Source organism: Micropterus salmoides, unplaced genomic scaffold (genome assembly GCF_014851395.1).
Source record: "Micropterus salmoides isolate LMB-PRFRI ecotype aquatic unplaced genomic scaffold, ASM1485139v1 Ms_hic_scaffold_1386, whole genome shotgun sequence".
Lineage (NCBI taxonomy): Eukaryota > Metazoa > Chordata > Actinopteri > Centrarchiformes > Centrarchidae > Micropterus > Micropterus salmoides.
The window spans coordinates 5,930-22,078 of NW_024040470.1; the positions used below are offsets into that span (position 1 = coordinate 5,930).

Consider the following 16,149-nt stretch of genomic DNA (forward strand, 5'->3'; position numbering starts at 1 on the left):
GGCATTCAAAATAAGTAATTAGCAGCAAAAATGCAACTTAAAATACCAAAAATAAAAGTACTAATTATGCAGAATGGCCCATTTCAGAATAATAATAATTTTTATAAATTGTACTTCCACCCCTGTGAGACGCAAGTGTAGCTGTAAATCATGCTGAAAGGGTTAACAATGTCCTGATGAGGGTTTTTTGAGCATTGCAAAGACGGCAGCTGGCAGCGGAGGATGCAGATTATGTTCACACCAAACCCACGCTTTGAAACTAGACCAAACTCTGCACTTTAAAGTCTCTCACAAGCAGAAGGAACAGGCCAGACAGAGATGAGTAAGCCGCTCTTTACCTGTTCACAAGTGGCGCTTGTGTTGCATCGAAAAATAGAAAAATGCAGCTTTATGTAAGGCAGCATCGCAGGAAAGGCGGTTTGTGATAAACCAGAAGCCAAATCTAATAAACTCTCATCTTTCTTTTTTTTTTTTTGTCTTAAAGTCTGAAACCACTTCAGCATGAAGACGGGGATCAAGGTGCAGAGTGACGTCGTCAGCGCTCAGTCCAGGAGAAAAGACGCCTTTTGTTTCACGCCTGCTGTGGTGTGAATGAGAGTCCCTGCCTCAACCACCACCACCACCCCACCCCCCCGGCCTGCACGCCACCAAAAGACTCAACACACATGGAAACACACATTAACTACCAGCCACACACACACACAGTCTGACGAACACAGCAGAGAGAGTTAGTGGGGGTTTGGCTTCCAGTGCAGAAAGCGCTCGCTCTCTCTCTCTCTCTCTGTCTTTCTCTGTGTCTCTCGCCCCGGGGTTTTTTCGGGCTGCCAAGCGCCATCAGGATGACATCATACCCGACTGACACAATGGAGCTCTTCATCCTCTGAGGTTCCTCGCCAGGCTGCGTCACTGCGCTGGACCGCCGGCCCCGGACGCTCAGGAGGAGGACGACGAGGAGGAGGAGGAGGAGGGGGAGGAGGACTACGAGCAGGGGGGGTGGGGGGTGGGGGGTAAAGGGAGGGAAAGTATTTTGAGATGTCGGAGCGTCTTGTTGGACCAGAATCATGGTCCAAGTCTGGGATGCTGAGGCTCGGGGCGGTGCGGCCCATCGAGGCAGAGGCTCTGGTGGCCCTGCTGGAGGGCGGGCTGGACCGGGTGGTGCTGATTGACAGCCGGCCCTTCGTGGACTACAACGCCTCCCACATCCTGGAGGCGGTGAACGTGAACTGCTCCAAGCTGATGAAGAGGAGGCTGCAGCAGGACAAAGTCCAGATCACAGAGCTGCTGCAGCACTCTGCCAAGAAGAAGGTAAACGCACCACAGAGCTCGCTCACCAACACGGCCAGCAGGTGGCGCTCCAGCACTGACTCGCAGATCTTTAAGAAACTTTAGTACACTTAGACTGCTGCAGTTTGTCACAAACCTGAACACATAGTTTTAGATTCAGTGGATCTAAAATCACAGTAATCCAGTGATGGCTGTACATTCATGCTAACTGCTAACAGGAGCTAACAGCTAATTCAGCAACTTTTAATGGGGACAGTTTGAGGAAATGTAAACAAATATAGATGGTACAGCCACAAACATTTTCTAAAAGGAGATTTTACAGCCAGCATGTCATTCAGCTCCTGTATCGTATGATAATTATGACTAAAACATTGACTAAAATTTGACTACAACTAAAACGTAGGACCACTGACGAAATCTAGACTAAAACAAAACAAAGACTAAAACGTGACTTTAAACCTACTACAATTTCCGACTCAAAAAAATGTGACTAAAAAGACTAAAACTTTATTTAAAATTCCTGTTAAATTGAACACTGGATGTAGCACACAGCTAACTCACCGACCCCAAAGACTGAGATTAATTCAAAAGCTCTAAGAACTTGAGGAGTGAGATTTGTTGTTAGTTGCAGTAACTAAAATCTGACTCTTGTTAAGTTTGTCTTATTTTTTAAGGTTTTCCTGGTGCCAGTCTGGTGTCTATACTGACACATAAGATTTTAGGTATTTCCCACGTCGAACCATCAAAGCACCCGTGACTAAAACCGTATAACACTAAACGTCATTATTGTTCACTTTACTAAAATGAAGAGGACATCCTTAGATTATCGAAAGTGTTTGTGAATGATGTAATCAGTAAAAGTAGTTGTGAGGCAGTATGTGACGATGATTGATGTGATTTCCAAGTGAAGTTATGGACATTTATCCTTGAAGCAAACTGCATTTACTTCAGCTGTGTGTGTGTTTTGACTCGGTGTGTTGTGGTTTGACTCTGAGATAAAGGGGTTTGACTTGTGATGTAGTTTTGTCAAGAGGTAAGAAGTAAAAAATGAAGAGGGAACCCATGAAAGATGAAATATGTGGTAGAAGAGCACAAACATGAAACATAAAAGGAGGATGCAGCACAACATAGTTGAGATACCGAAACGATAAGAGCAATGTGGAGATGGTTTGTATACTCTGTAATACTGTGCAGTCAAGAATGTGGAAAATGTCAAACACTTAGACCTCTATGCCTTAAAACCTGGTCCAACCTGACGCTGCTCGCTTTGCTTTAATTCTGAATGTGGGCGTCTGACCTCAGAACAGTATATTTATATTTAACAAAGAGAGTTTGCAAGCTGCAGAGGCTGCTCCTCCCTTTTTGTGGCGTTGTGTTAAACTGGAATAACAGCTTTAAGGAAGCTCGGCTGCTCATTTTTAATTCTGAGCACGATTATGAGCTGTAATTTAATTTTGTGTGCAGAGAAAGCAGTTTCCTCGAGTGAGTACAAGTTGTAATGCAGGCAAACCGATGTGGTTTAGTCTATGTTTGATCTGGGAGGCAGACTGTCGACTGGCTCCACCATTGTACCGACTCTACCCTCGTACGACTTACCAACTGACTCTACCTTCACACCATACCATATCAAATGTCATGACTTGGTAGCATATGTAAAATGTCAGTGTTGTGACATCTGTTCTGAGAGACACAGAAACTTTATTATCACTGAGGTAGGAATGTGAGCGTTAGGAGTAATAGGAGCATCGTGACTCGTGGTCGGGATAAAACAAAGGTTTTTACGTCACCTTCACAGGTAGATGCAGCGTCCCTGCTGGAAGATATGTCTGATTAACCTGTGTAATTGTAATTAAAGTGTAAATTGTATAAAATTGTCTAAAAGTCTCTCTTCGGTTTATGTTTTGTAGTTGGAGCTGCAGGGTGATCAGGAGGTCGTCGTATACGATCAGAGTTCTTCAGACCCGACTGCTCTCAGTTCCGAGTCGTTCCTCAGCGTCCTATTGGTTAAACTCGAGAGGAGCTTCCCCTCCGTACACCTGCTCTCAGGTCAGTCCCAGATGAGTCTGAATCAAAAAGATCCATGAGACCAAGACAAGTCGCGGTCAAAAGAGCCAAGAGACCGAGACTTAGTCCATGATAATGTTTATAATATATTTTTAGGGCTGGGCATTAATTGATAAATGCAGACAACTGTTTTATTGCACGTTAACGCAGTTTTTATTACTATTTTGGAGGTCTGTTGCTCCCTGGCTGTGAATACACCAAACAAGCAGCAGAGGGAGGCTTCGGCAGACTGCAGCGAGTGGGAGAAAAGTAACCTAGATAAACAAAAGCAAGACGAGCGATCAGACGCCACAGCGAAGTTGAAGGCTACACGCTGCGTGCTGATTAGTATTGGGGAACGTTCTTAAAATCACAATGCAGTCGCTTGGCCCCGCGGGGCCGCTCTTTGCTCCGGCGATCAGACAGGGAGATGAGCGCTCCGCGAGTAAACGGCAGATGGATAGTAACCACGGCAACAGCTTCTGTGCACTACACAGCTTTAGCCTATTTAACTTGAGTTAAAATTATAGGCTACATAACTTGACAGACCTTCATCTAGTTTTGCGGCTCTGCCATGCGAATTCGCTCCTGTTGACGTCCCATTTAGTAAACTGTGAGTTTCCAGAATCTGTCACCAACAGCGAGGATCAGTCTCTCCTCCAATGATTTGTGCTGCGCGTCGCATACAAAAAGTTCAGGACAATTCAACTTCGGCGGCTGGTGTATGCGTGAGGCGAGCACTTCCCCTCACTCTAACAGGGACACTTGCTACTGAACAAAAGCTGTTTATGCTGCTCCCTGATAAAAGAAAAATGTTTCTGCAAAAACAAGAAAACAGATTTATATATGTCTGTGATGAATTTATGATCGTGGCTCTGGACACTGGCAGTGGCTAATAGCTTTGGTTTAATATTTGATTTGATTACATTAAATCACAGAAAATCATGCGATTAATCTTGATTAAAAATTTTAATCGTTACCCAGCACTATATATTTTATAAAAGTAGAAGCTCATCCAGCACAAACAGCATCCATGTTGTGTCTTCAGTCTTCAACCAGCCTGACGGATGAACTCCCAGTTTCAGCTCAGTCACTTGTGATAAAGCTGTTTATTATTTTGAACGACAGGCGGATCGAGTGCAGACGTCCTCCCTTCCCTCAGTGGAAAACCGAGGGTTATGTAATGTAACCATGATGTAATGCTGCACTGACGACTCCACCCTCACATATTAAAAGCAAAAAAAACAAAGACTTCTGGTCTTCCCAAATTCACCCGGTCAAAGGTTTAACAGTTACACAACAACTTCTATCTGCTGTGAGTAAATGAGGAACCTGTTTCTCTGACTGGTAACCGAGATTCAGCAAAAAGCTTTAGAGGGAAGTTCAGAGGACAAAAAGAGGATTATAATCAGTTCTGTCTCTGAAATGTCAGGCTGTAACAGTAAAACCTGTAACCATTATAAACACACACAAGTGCACTATTTCCTCCTGTTTGTTTAGTCTTCAGGAGGAACTAATGGGCTTGGAGCTGAGAGCCACAGACAGGAAGTCGGACAAGAAGACGTATTTACTATACTTTAAAGCAGATATGGAGGGAGGTTACAGATTATTGGATAAATAACCCAGTTTTTATGCACCTTTTTTATATAACATAGAAAAATCTGAAATTTTAAAATAAATTATTGCACAAACAAAATACTTTGCTAAGAGGCATAAAGACCAGTGAAGGAAACAGATTATTTGTTTTAAATACATAATATTACAGTCCTGGCTTCCATTAATTAAGTTGGTTACTAACTTCATCAGAAAAGTACAAATATACTGCACTTTATCATAAAGAATATATGCTTTAATCAGGATAATAAAACATCTAATACAAGGAAATAAATATAAATAAATTTAAATAACAAACAGGTGTAATATATTATTATTATTTGTCTTCTACAAATTCAAATAAAAATCCTAGAAATGAAATGTTTGGGCAGCAGGCAGCGTCCTCTCTGTCTCTTTATGAGATATGGTGGATCACATCCTGGGCTGGAGTCGCAGTACAGGCTGTAAAAGAGAAGAAGAATATCTCTTCATCAGGCTCACGCTGGACCTGCAGAGGATCATTTCAGAGGCGTGTTATCTGGCAACAAGTGTAGAGGAGCCGACTGTAGACTGACCCGAACTTCGTCCTGCAGCAGAGGATCGTTAACATTTGTGTGTCTGTTCCTCTCAGGTGGTTTCTCAGAGTTCTCCCACCTGTTTCCTGGTCTGTGCGAGGGGAAGTCCACTCTGGTTCCCTCCTGTATCTCTCAGCCCTGCCTGCCGGTCACCAACATCGGGCCGACCCGCATCCTGCCTCACCTGTACCTGGGCTGCCAGAGGGACGTCCTCAACAAGGTATCAGAGTGGAGGTTTTTTTCCTTTTCCTGCATCAACCCTTTACTTCTGGGTCCGTTACAGAGACTGTGGCGGGCCGCCGTAGTTTCAAAATTAACTGAAAACACACATGAGCGCTGCACAGGTGCGTTGGTGTGGCTGTTTTGGCAGATTTTTGGGTTCAACATGAACACGTTGCCTCTCGACACAGATCAAGTGCTGATCATAGTTTCAACTCATTTTGCCTTTATTTCAAAATAAGAGCACACTTTTATTCTGGTAACTTCATCCGGGGTTAATGAGAATCAGCAGGATCATGCTAGCCTGGGTCTCTGTGTGAACGCTGAGCTGACGCCTCTGTTGTTTTGCGTCTCCAGGATCTGATGCAGCAGAACGACATCGTCTACGTCCTGAACGCCAGCAACACCTGCCCCAAACCTGACTTCATCCCAGAGTCTCACTTCCTGAGAGTTCCTGTTAACGACTCCTTCTGTGAGAAGATCCTGCCCTGGTTGGACAGATCGGTGGAGTTCATAGGTCGGCGGCCTCTTCCTTAACCTTTCTTTTATGATCGTTTATCAGAGAAATATTCACTGAATGAGACCGTCTGTCATTTGTGCATTTCAGAGAAGGCTAAAGCCTCCAACGCTCGGGTCCTGGTTCACTGTCTGGCTGGAATCTCCCGCTCAGCCACCATCGCCATCGCCTACATCATGAAGAGGATGGACATGTCGCTGGACGAGGCGTACAGGTGAGAGTCTCAGACAAATCTCCCACAACCACCTTTCGATCTCTACATCGTTAAACACGTACAGAGGATGTAACAGTTATTACAGGGTGTCCGTGGGGTCTTAAAAGGTAATAAATCAATTCTGTAAAAATTAAGGCCATTAAAAAGTCTTAATCGCCTTTTAACAAGGTATTAAATTTTGAAGATATTTTTTTCAATGTGAAAATCCTGTTTATTCAAAAGTTTGTTTGCTAAAAGTGCAGGTGAACGTATTTATTTATAATGCATAGCCAAAAATATCAGACAGGCAGTGAGTAGCGACTGTGCCGAGCGCCTATTTCACTCTTAAAACCTCGAAATAATAGATGTGTGCGAACCGGAAAATGATTTAAGAATACAACCGACCGTAATCTCCCACCCCGCCGGACTCGCAATGCTAATCGTCCAAATCCGCCAGCAGCTAAATCTGTAAGACCGAAGACAACAGGGAGAATTCAGGGAAAAGGGAAAAGTTTGATGTGCTGCAACAAACTTTAGAAATGTTGAACTCATTGTTCTGCATAAACGGTTCTGATTATTGACGAGTTAGTAGCCTGATCAAAATCAAGGTCGGAGAGTATCATGTAGCCTGGAGCATTTTTCTTGCACAAAGTTAATGAATAAAATTTTTTAATTAATATTAAACTAGTGGTAAGTTATATTCTATTATAGGAAATTATATTGAATATAGTAGCATAATGAATATATTAATATCAAACTTACAGTTTACTATTAAATTAACAACATAATCAATTTAATGTTATACTAATCCAGTCGTTTAGACTAGTTCCTCCTCCAGGTTGTATCTGTGCTGCAGCGCCTACACTACGTACTCAGTTTATTCTCTTCTTCTTCGTTCCCTCCTGGCCTATTTGAATTTTGTTCTATTGATCAAGTGGTCGATGAAAGTTCTCACACACATCACTGCAGGCAAGCTCACATTATCTAGTTTAAACCAACTAAAACACAAAATGACACTGTGGTTCACATGATTTGCTGTAATGTTGCGTACAGAAACGTCATAGTTTATGTAAGACAGCTGCTTTTCGCAGGAAATCTGACCTTCACACAGAAAACAGTTGGCCTGTACAGGCTGTTATAGGCAACTGAGAAAGTTGGTGAATGCCTCAATTTTTAGGTGGCGTTACAACCTGATGACATGTAGGCAATAAATATGTTATATATTTAAATTCCTTTAAAAACTCAAATTTCCCTTTTTAAAAGGTGTGCGGCTGATTTAATCGGTTAGCTCAAAGTGGCGCGGCAGTCTTAAATATCTTGAAAAGTTTTTGAATTTTACTTCAGGATTCCTGTATATACCCTGTATTAGGATCCTCCAATGAACTGACAGTAGTGTGTGTAGATATCATGCAGCTTTTTATTTAACTGTCACATTACTAGGGGTGTGTAAAATAATTTGTTCTTAGAGGCATCGCGATGCAGACTTGGACGATTCTGAATCGATTCACAAATGTCAATGTCGTGGAAATTGTATCTTGCTGGGGGTTTTTTTTCTGCCATAACAGTCAACAATCAATTAGCCTAAAGGTTAATTGAAAACAGATGTTGACAGAAGTGCAGCACCGAGCTGTGTAACTACAGTTAGGGCTGTGCGATCAATTGGATCAAACATTGGATCAATTAACAAATCAGAGGTAGAACATTCAAAACAATTAAGATTTTTTTAAATTTTATTTTCAAAAAAGTTTTGTCCCTTTTCATCAACAAAATAAATATTTTAATAGAAAAAATAACTGTCAATTTGTTAGTGATTCAAATGAATTAAACCAAATATTTATTGACTTTAGGAAATTGATATTGCGATACTAATCATTATTTTTATTGCTCAGCTCTAACTACAGTAGACGAGACAAAAAGATCTATTGAGGCGGAGTGAACACTGTGTGGCAGGAGCGTTATAAAGTTTCAGCCGTATCTCACTCTATACTTAAAAACTACAGTGTCAGTAAATGAAAATGGCAGCAACAGAACTCGGTAATAATTCTGTATTAATGTAAGAATGCTATGCATCCGAAGTAACGTTAGCCGCATGTCATTACTACCTACCTGGTTCGATCATTATGAATACTTTAAAAGTAAGAAGTAGTCACACAGTGAGAGAAATGCATCTTTTTTGGGGGGGTTTTTGGCAAGAGATCTGCAACCTTAAACGATAAATAGTTTGAAGATCAGAGTTCAGATTCCTGTTAGATGCTCACGGTGCACATTCCTCTCCACACAGGTCCAAACAATGCAGAGAGTCCGTCCTAATGAGTCCAGAGCCTCTTTGACCCTCTAATTAGTCCGTCCTCTGTGTCGCCGTTTATTAGTCACACTGGTCCTGAGTCACACTAATGACGGACGTCCACATTCTTTGTGTTGTTGCAGGTTTGTGAAGGAGAAGAGGCCGACCATCTCTCCCAACTTCAACTTCCTGGGGCAGCTGCTGGACTTTGAGAAGAAGATCAAAAGTCCTCACGGTGCTGAAACTAAACTGAAGTCCCTCCATCATCCGGAGTCCTGCAGTGATTTCCCCGCTCAGCCCGAGGACCCGGAGCCTCTGGCGTGTCAGGAGGCCCCCGTGGGTCCCGGCCTGGCCCTGCTGGAGCCCCTCACCCTGCCCTGTGTTTTAGCCAACGCCCCAGAGGAGCGTCTGCTTGCTCAGGCTCTGAGCGGCCTGCAGCTCGCCGACGGGCCTGAAGACAACGCCCGGCTGAAGCGCTCCTTCTCTCTGGACATCAAGTCGTACGGCGAGCCGGGCGGGAGCGCTTCTCACCGAGTGTTCGTCCCTCACGGCGGATCAGGAGACGCCGCCGAGTTCTACAAACCGTCTGCCTTCAAAGAGCCGACCAGTAAACCGTGCCAGTTCTCCCCGGTGGAGGAGGTTTCAGAGCAGTCCACTCCGGAGCAGAGCCCCGACAAGGAGGAGGCCGACGGGCCGAAGCGAGTCTCGCCGCCAGCCTCCAGCGGCTTCGCCAAACCTCCGCCCGCCGCTCCGAACTGTTCGCACCAGCTGCACCGGAGCGGCAGCATGGAGGAGAACGCCACCAGCTTCCTGTTTGGCCTCTCCCGCAGCCAGCAGCATCTGGCCAAACCGGGATCCGGCGGGGCCCTGAAAGGCTGGCACTCAGACATCCTGCTGGGCCCCGTCACCGTCTCCACCTCCTCCCTGGCCGCTGGCTGGTACCTCTCCCCTGACTCCACTCGCTTCTACTCAACCTCTGCCATCTTGAGCGGCGCCGGCGGCAGCTTCGCGGCCTACAGCTGCAGCCAAGGCCTGGAGGCGGTGCGGCGGCGAAGCCGGCAGAGGACGAGCGACCGCGGGGACTCGAGGAGGAGCTGGCACGAAGAGAGCAGCTTCGAGAAGCAGCTGAAGAGACGCAGCTGTCAGATGGAGTTTGGAGACGGGATGACAGACAGCAGATCCAGAGAGGAGATGGGGAAGGTGGGGAGTCAGTCGAGCTTCTCCGGCAGCATGGAGATCATCGAGGTGTCCTGAAACTGACCCGGGGACAGTTTCACAAGTCTCACAGGATGAGACGGACCGAAGCGGCTTCATCTTTACTGACGCTTCAGCGTCGTGGAGATAACGTGCAACACGCCTCAGCCGCCCCACTGAGCGTCAACATCACATCACACAGGAGCTGCGGTTCAGAGATCAGCTGGATGTTTTCTAATCACCTCATTCGCCCAAATATAAACCAGTACATTTTACACATACACACATACAGTGTTGCATTCTGGGCTGTTTTTAGCCTTGACGTTGCTAGGCTACCATGTTTGTTCAGCTCTGTTTTTAGCGAGGCTGTTGGAGTGAATCAGACCTGAAAGTGTTGAGTTAGTTCAGTTTAACCTGCAGGAGTTTCTACACGTTTGTCAACATGAGACGAGTCTGAAAGTGTTTCCAAATACCGAGAAGTTATAAAGTGCAGCTCATCACCGTCGCACACTGACAGACTAAAGGTCCGATAAAACACCAGCAGCTGCTGAAATCATCTAAATGTCCTCTGAAAGTATTTTACTAAAGGAAAAACCCTTAAAACACACGCAGGGTTTAAACATAAAAAAAAACAATCTCCTTAACTTTTACAATACAATACAACAATTAATAACAGACAGGTCCAGGTCGTCAGTTCAACACGTGGGACAAGGAGCAATTCATTGAGGAGAACATGAAGCTTTACGGGTAGGCTACTACTGTTAGCATGAGGGCTAATATGCACGAGTATTATTAGAAGTCGCTGTATCATAGAGGTTCACAGGCCACACAGACACACTCATAAAATCTGAATTAATCTAGCTATCTAAACCGATACAGGGGTCGGATCGTTTTTTTTAAGCCATTACACGGCGGGCCAGAACTTAGTCAAATGATAATTTAAAAGTAGTTAGTGTGTCTGGTTAGCTCAGTCAGTAGTGCCTGTTTCACATGCTCACAATAAAGCATGTGCGTCCCAAGAGATTTGTTTTAATTTCCCCAGCCCGTCACGTTTCCTGATGACCATTTCAGAGGATTGTGCCTACAAAACCTTCGTTCTGTCGGCACAGTCACTAAAGAGGAAGCGATTAAACTGTTGGCGTCCTGACGGAGATCTATTTCAGCGCCAGCCGCTATCAAAGTCTAAGTTTTGGCCCGGGGGGGGGTTAGATTCCTGCACTGGCCTCAGATCCAGGCCGCTAGCCGTGTTTTATCCCCCTCCCCATAACACAGCCAATACTACTGCTGCAGCCGTTAAAACACTTAAGTTTTGTTTTTAAAGGCAGACTGGTGAAGATGAAGCGGCCAGCAGCCGACAGTGTCTGTTTAAACGTTTATTAATTAGGCATTTTTGGCAAAGTGAGGCAGACGGCTGCCAAACGCTCGCACGGGTCCAGATCATCAGCATGCAAAAACCCAAATCTAAACACGCAGGTTGTCTTACCGAACACCAAGGCTTCACCACGGAACGAGTCCAGTCCCAAACGAATAACAAGGCAGCCAGAAAAAGCCTCTGTGTGAGTGCCAGCAGACTGTATTGTTTCATCAGAGTGATAAAACGTCTCTTAATCTTTGTTTTGCCATCTGTAACTTCACGGATATTTAAAACAGGCCCAATGCATTTAAGGGGCCCACTGTTGCCTTAAGAGTCTCGTGGCCCGTTTAAAGTTCTTCTTTCTGCATTAAAGCCTGACAAAGTAAAACGAGTCCAAAGACGAGTGGGTTTCAGTTCTCGCAGGTTTTTCAATTAATCAAATTACTCTGAGAAGTCCCGGCGCTCTCGTTCCCACTGAACACGCTCTGATTTCTGTCCTGGATGTCTTGTTGTGTGACTCTTCTGTACGGATGATGAAGGATACTAAGACTAATAAGTTCACAGCAGACACACTGAATGATGATGATGATTTCTCACGGACGCCATCCTCGGTGAACATAAAACAACATTTTAATAAAAACGAACATAATGAAAGCAGCAGATCTTCACATTAAACACTGATTATTTCCAATGGGACACTTTGTGATGGGACAGAGGATCAGGAACTCTCCGCTCAGACTTAACGTGACGACACGTCACAGGAAGTGCATCTGAAAGTCAAAATCCACAAAGGATCTTTAAAGGACCATGAGACACGAGATGTGACGGGGGGGCGATCCGAAAGATCGGTCGACTGAGACGTCGGCGATTTGTGTTGCAGAAAACTCTTCTCTGAAAGTGTTTATTTTTTTTTTTTTTTTTTTAAGGACGACAAACATTTTTCCTGACGGACTCTGAGCCTTTGAACGTCTCGTCTGGTTTGTGGAGGAGCTGCTCGTCGTCTGTTCGGATCCTTCAGACGCGATGAAACTTTGTCCTGTCGACGTTGAACTCTCACGGATCCAAATCCTCGCTTTGCTTTTTCAGAGTTTTGAAGCAGCTCGTTGACACAAACCATCTCAGGTGTGATTTGAGCTGAACAGAAACAGGTAAAAGACGCAGCTGTGCAGGGGATCGTCGCCACGGAGCACAGCATGTCGTTGTGATGTGAATAAAAGAGGCTGGGACTCTTGTTCAGAGCGCTCGGACGTCGGTTTGATTGATTGAGACTCGCAGACGTGTTCACGGTTCATGTTGCACTACTGTGGTGATGAGAATTGATTTCATTAAAAATGAGAATTGATTTCATTAAAAATGTATAAAAGCAAAGTAAAAGAACAATAATGGTTGAGTTTGTTTGTTTTTTGGTACTGTCAATCCACAGAACTCCATAAATCAACTCCTGAAGCTGGGAAGAACTTTTGTCTTTACTTCTGTTGCAGAGATCAAATATTAGTCGTTAGTAAGAGTCTGTCCTGTTTCCTGATCTGCTCAACCCGTCCTCCGAGTTTACCTGTTGAATCACCTGAATACATCCAGATTAAAGGTCCAGTGTGTAATATTTAGAAGGATCTATTAACAGAAGTGCAATATAAGATCCATAACTATGTGGTGTATAAAGACCTTACATAATGAACCGTTATGTTTTTATTCCTTTAGAATGAGACATTTCTATCTACGTACAGCGCGGGTCCTCTTGCATGTTGCGGCGCCGTGTTTCTACAGTAGCCCAAACGGAAAAACTGCGCTACAGAGCGCGTTTCATCACTACGTTGAATACCTAACAAGTATAAGTCGTCTGGTTTATTAGAAGTAAGAAGAAAAGTGAAATCTGGAACAAAAGTCTGCCACCGGTGCATTCAAGTGGTGTCAGAATAATCAAACTCTTCTTTATTTTTTTTTAAAGTAAAGAAGTAAACCGAACAGTACGCATATATATATATATCAAATAATAAACAGGTTTCCAGGGGGAGTCTATATTATACAAAGATATTAAAAGACGACTATATATTGACAGTTTTCAGCCTTTTTGTTGTTGGATTTATAAATTAAATTGATATAATGTACAACCTCGTGGAGAAAAAGTACAAAGTTTTAACTGCTGAATTTACAACTACCTTTAAAATGAATACATTTATTATAAAGTACTTATTTCATCTGAGGAGCAAGTGAATGATCAGACATTTTTTGCAATTCGCAACCCTCACCGCTAGATGCCACTGAAACTTACACACAAATGTTGTGCTTACAGGGGTGGTGGAAACGAGGGAAAACATAAATCACAACCTTGTTTTTTTGCCCTGTAGGCTGTGAACTTCTCTATTTGCACCATACTGCTTTAAAGACACAAGTTTCAAAATGGGAACAACGGTGGTCAAAAAAACAACATGAGTTTAATTTGAAGCTGCCTCTGTTGGAGAAACTTGTCAATACAGTCTAAATATTGTTCAGACTGAAATTCAACTCAGGCAATTTAGTCTTACAAGCAAAGGTGCGTGTGTGTGTGTGAAACTACAAAGTTCTATATTTTACAGGTATAAACTGTTATTTACACTTTGCAGGTAATTTTAAATTGTCCAAACCAAGAAAACAAACATTGCAGCAAATGAAAATATACAACAAACAGTATATATACACACATATCAACAAGGTAAATTTTATCATCATATTACAACAGGGTTGTAAAATCAAATGCCATTTATTCCCTTCTGCAGTGTATATATAAAATATTTAAAATGAAAGCTCGGGGAAGAAGCAGCTCAGCAGTCTGGGGGCGCGACAGCAGAGACTTTGAATTGATTGAAGTCTGTCCAGCTTAATGACCAGTGAAGTGACACAGGTGAGGTACAGGTACCGAAGAGGGCCTGAAAAACAACAAAATGTGCCTCATTTGTCCAGAGATGTACTACAGTTCTGCAGCGGGTGATTCAAACTGCTCATTTGGTACTCATCTCCCGAGCATCAGTGATATCGGTGAGTCGAGGTGCCTTCAGAGTCTAAAGGATCCTAAAGGACAGAACCCACCCAGCCACAGCCTGTTCACCCTGCTGCATTCTGGGAAGAGAGATAGAAGTTTCTGCTGCCGCACCACCAGACTGCAGTGCAGCTTTTCCCCCCAAGCTCTCAGACTCTTAAACTCTAATTCATCCTCAGCACTGCTCCACTGATGATAGTTTATTCTATTTACCAGTTTTATAATTGATTCTGTTACTGTTTATTGTCTGCTACGTACAAACTCAACTTCACTTTACAACCTGTTGAATTGTGACAAATAAATCAACCTTGTACCTTATTATTACAGGTGAAGTCGATGTTTGAGTCACAGGGATCCTTTCATATACAGCAGTGGTCGGCAATAGGCGGCCCGCGGGCCAGAACTGACCAACCAGCAGGGCTGGACTGGGACGAAAAATCAGCCCGGGCATTTTTGGCCCAGGTGGCCCCCTAAAATCGGGCCATGACAACAAGACCAGAATATATTTTAATAGGCCTACTACACTGCTAAAAATAAAGGGAACACTTAAACAACACAGTGTAACTCCAAGTCAGTCACACTCCTGTGAAATCAAACTGTCCACTTAGGATTCAACACTGATTGACAATCAGTTTCACATGTTGTGCAAACGGAAAAGACAACAGGTGGAAATTATAGGTAATTAGCAAGACCCCCCCCAATAAAGGAGTGGTTCTGCAGGTGGTGACCTCAGACCACTTCTCAGTTCCTGTGCTTCCTGGCTGATGTTTTGGCGGTGCTTTCACTCTAGTGGTAGCATGAGACGGAGTCTACAACCCACACAAGTGGCTCAGGTAGTGCAGCTCATCCAGGATGGCACATCAATGCGAGCTGTGGCAAGAAGGTTTGCTGTGTCAGCGTAGCGTCCAGAGCACGGAGGCGCCACCAGGAGACAGGCCGGTACATCAGGAGACGTGGAGGAGGCCGTAGGAGGGCGACAACCCAGCAGCAGGACCGCTACCTCCGCCTTTGTGCGAGGAGGAGCAGGAGGAGCACTGCCAGAGCCCTGCAAAATGACCTCCAGCAGGCCACAAATGTGCATGTGTCTGCTCAAACGGTCAGAAACAGACTCCATGAGGGCGGTATGAGGGCCCGACGTCCACAGGTGGGGGTTGTGCTTACAGCCCAACACCGTGCAGGACGTTTGCCAGAGAACACCAAGATTGGCAAATTCGCCACTGGCGCCCTGTGCTCTTCACAGATGAAAGCAGGTTCACACTGAGCACATGTGACAGACGTGACAGAGTCTGGAGACGCCGTGGAGAACGTTCTGCTGCCTGCAACATCCTCCAGCATGACCGCTTTGGCGGTGGGTCAGTAATGGTGTGGGTGGCATTTCTTTGGGGGGCGCACAGCCCTCCATGTGCTCGCCAGAGGTAGCCTGACTGCCATTAGGTACCGAGATGAGATCCTCAGACCCCTTGTGAGACCGTATGCTGGTGAGATTGGCCCCGGGTTCCTCCTAATGCGAGACAATGCTAGACCTCATGTGGCTGGAGTGTGTCAGCATTGATGCTATGGACCGGCCCGCCCGTTCCCCAGACCTGAATCCAACTGAGCACATCTGGGACATCATGTCTCGCTCCATCCACCAACGCCACGTTGGATGCTTTAGTCCAGGTCTGGGAGGAGATCCCTCAGGAGACCATCCTCCACCTCATCAGCAGCCCAGGCGTTGTAGGGAGGTCATACAGGCACGTGGAGGCCACACACACTACTGAGCCTCATTTTGACTTGTTTTAAGGCCTGTAGTTTGGTTCTCCACTTTGATTTTGAGTGTGACTCCAAATCCAGACCTCCATGGGTTGATAAATTTGATTTCCATTGATCATTTCTGTGTG

At 44.6% G+C, this 16,149-nt stretch overlaps 1 protein-coding gene across 1 annotated transcript; it reads left to right on the forward strand.

Moving 5' to 3' along the window:
• Nucleotides 1-464: 464 nt before the first annotated feature.
• Nucleotides 465-12,710, forward strand: dusp16 (dual specificity phosphatase 16). Its single transcript, XM_038717149.1, has 6 exons — nt 465-1,305; nt 3,192-3,330; nt 5,552-5,715; nt 6,072-6,231; nt 6,322-6,445; nt 8,852-12,710. Exons 1-6 carry the CDS (start codon nt 1,033-1,035, stop codon nt 9,960-9,962), a joined length of 1,971 nt encoding a protein of 656 aa, XP_038573077.1. The 5' UTR covers nt 465-1,032; the 3' UTR covers nt 9,963-12,710.
• Nucleotides 12,711-16,149: the final 3,439 nt, after the last annotated feature.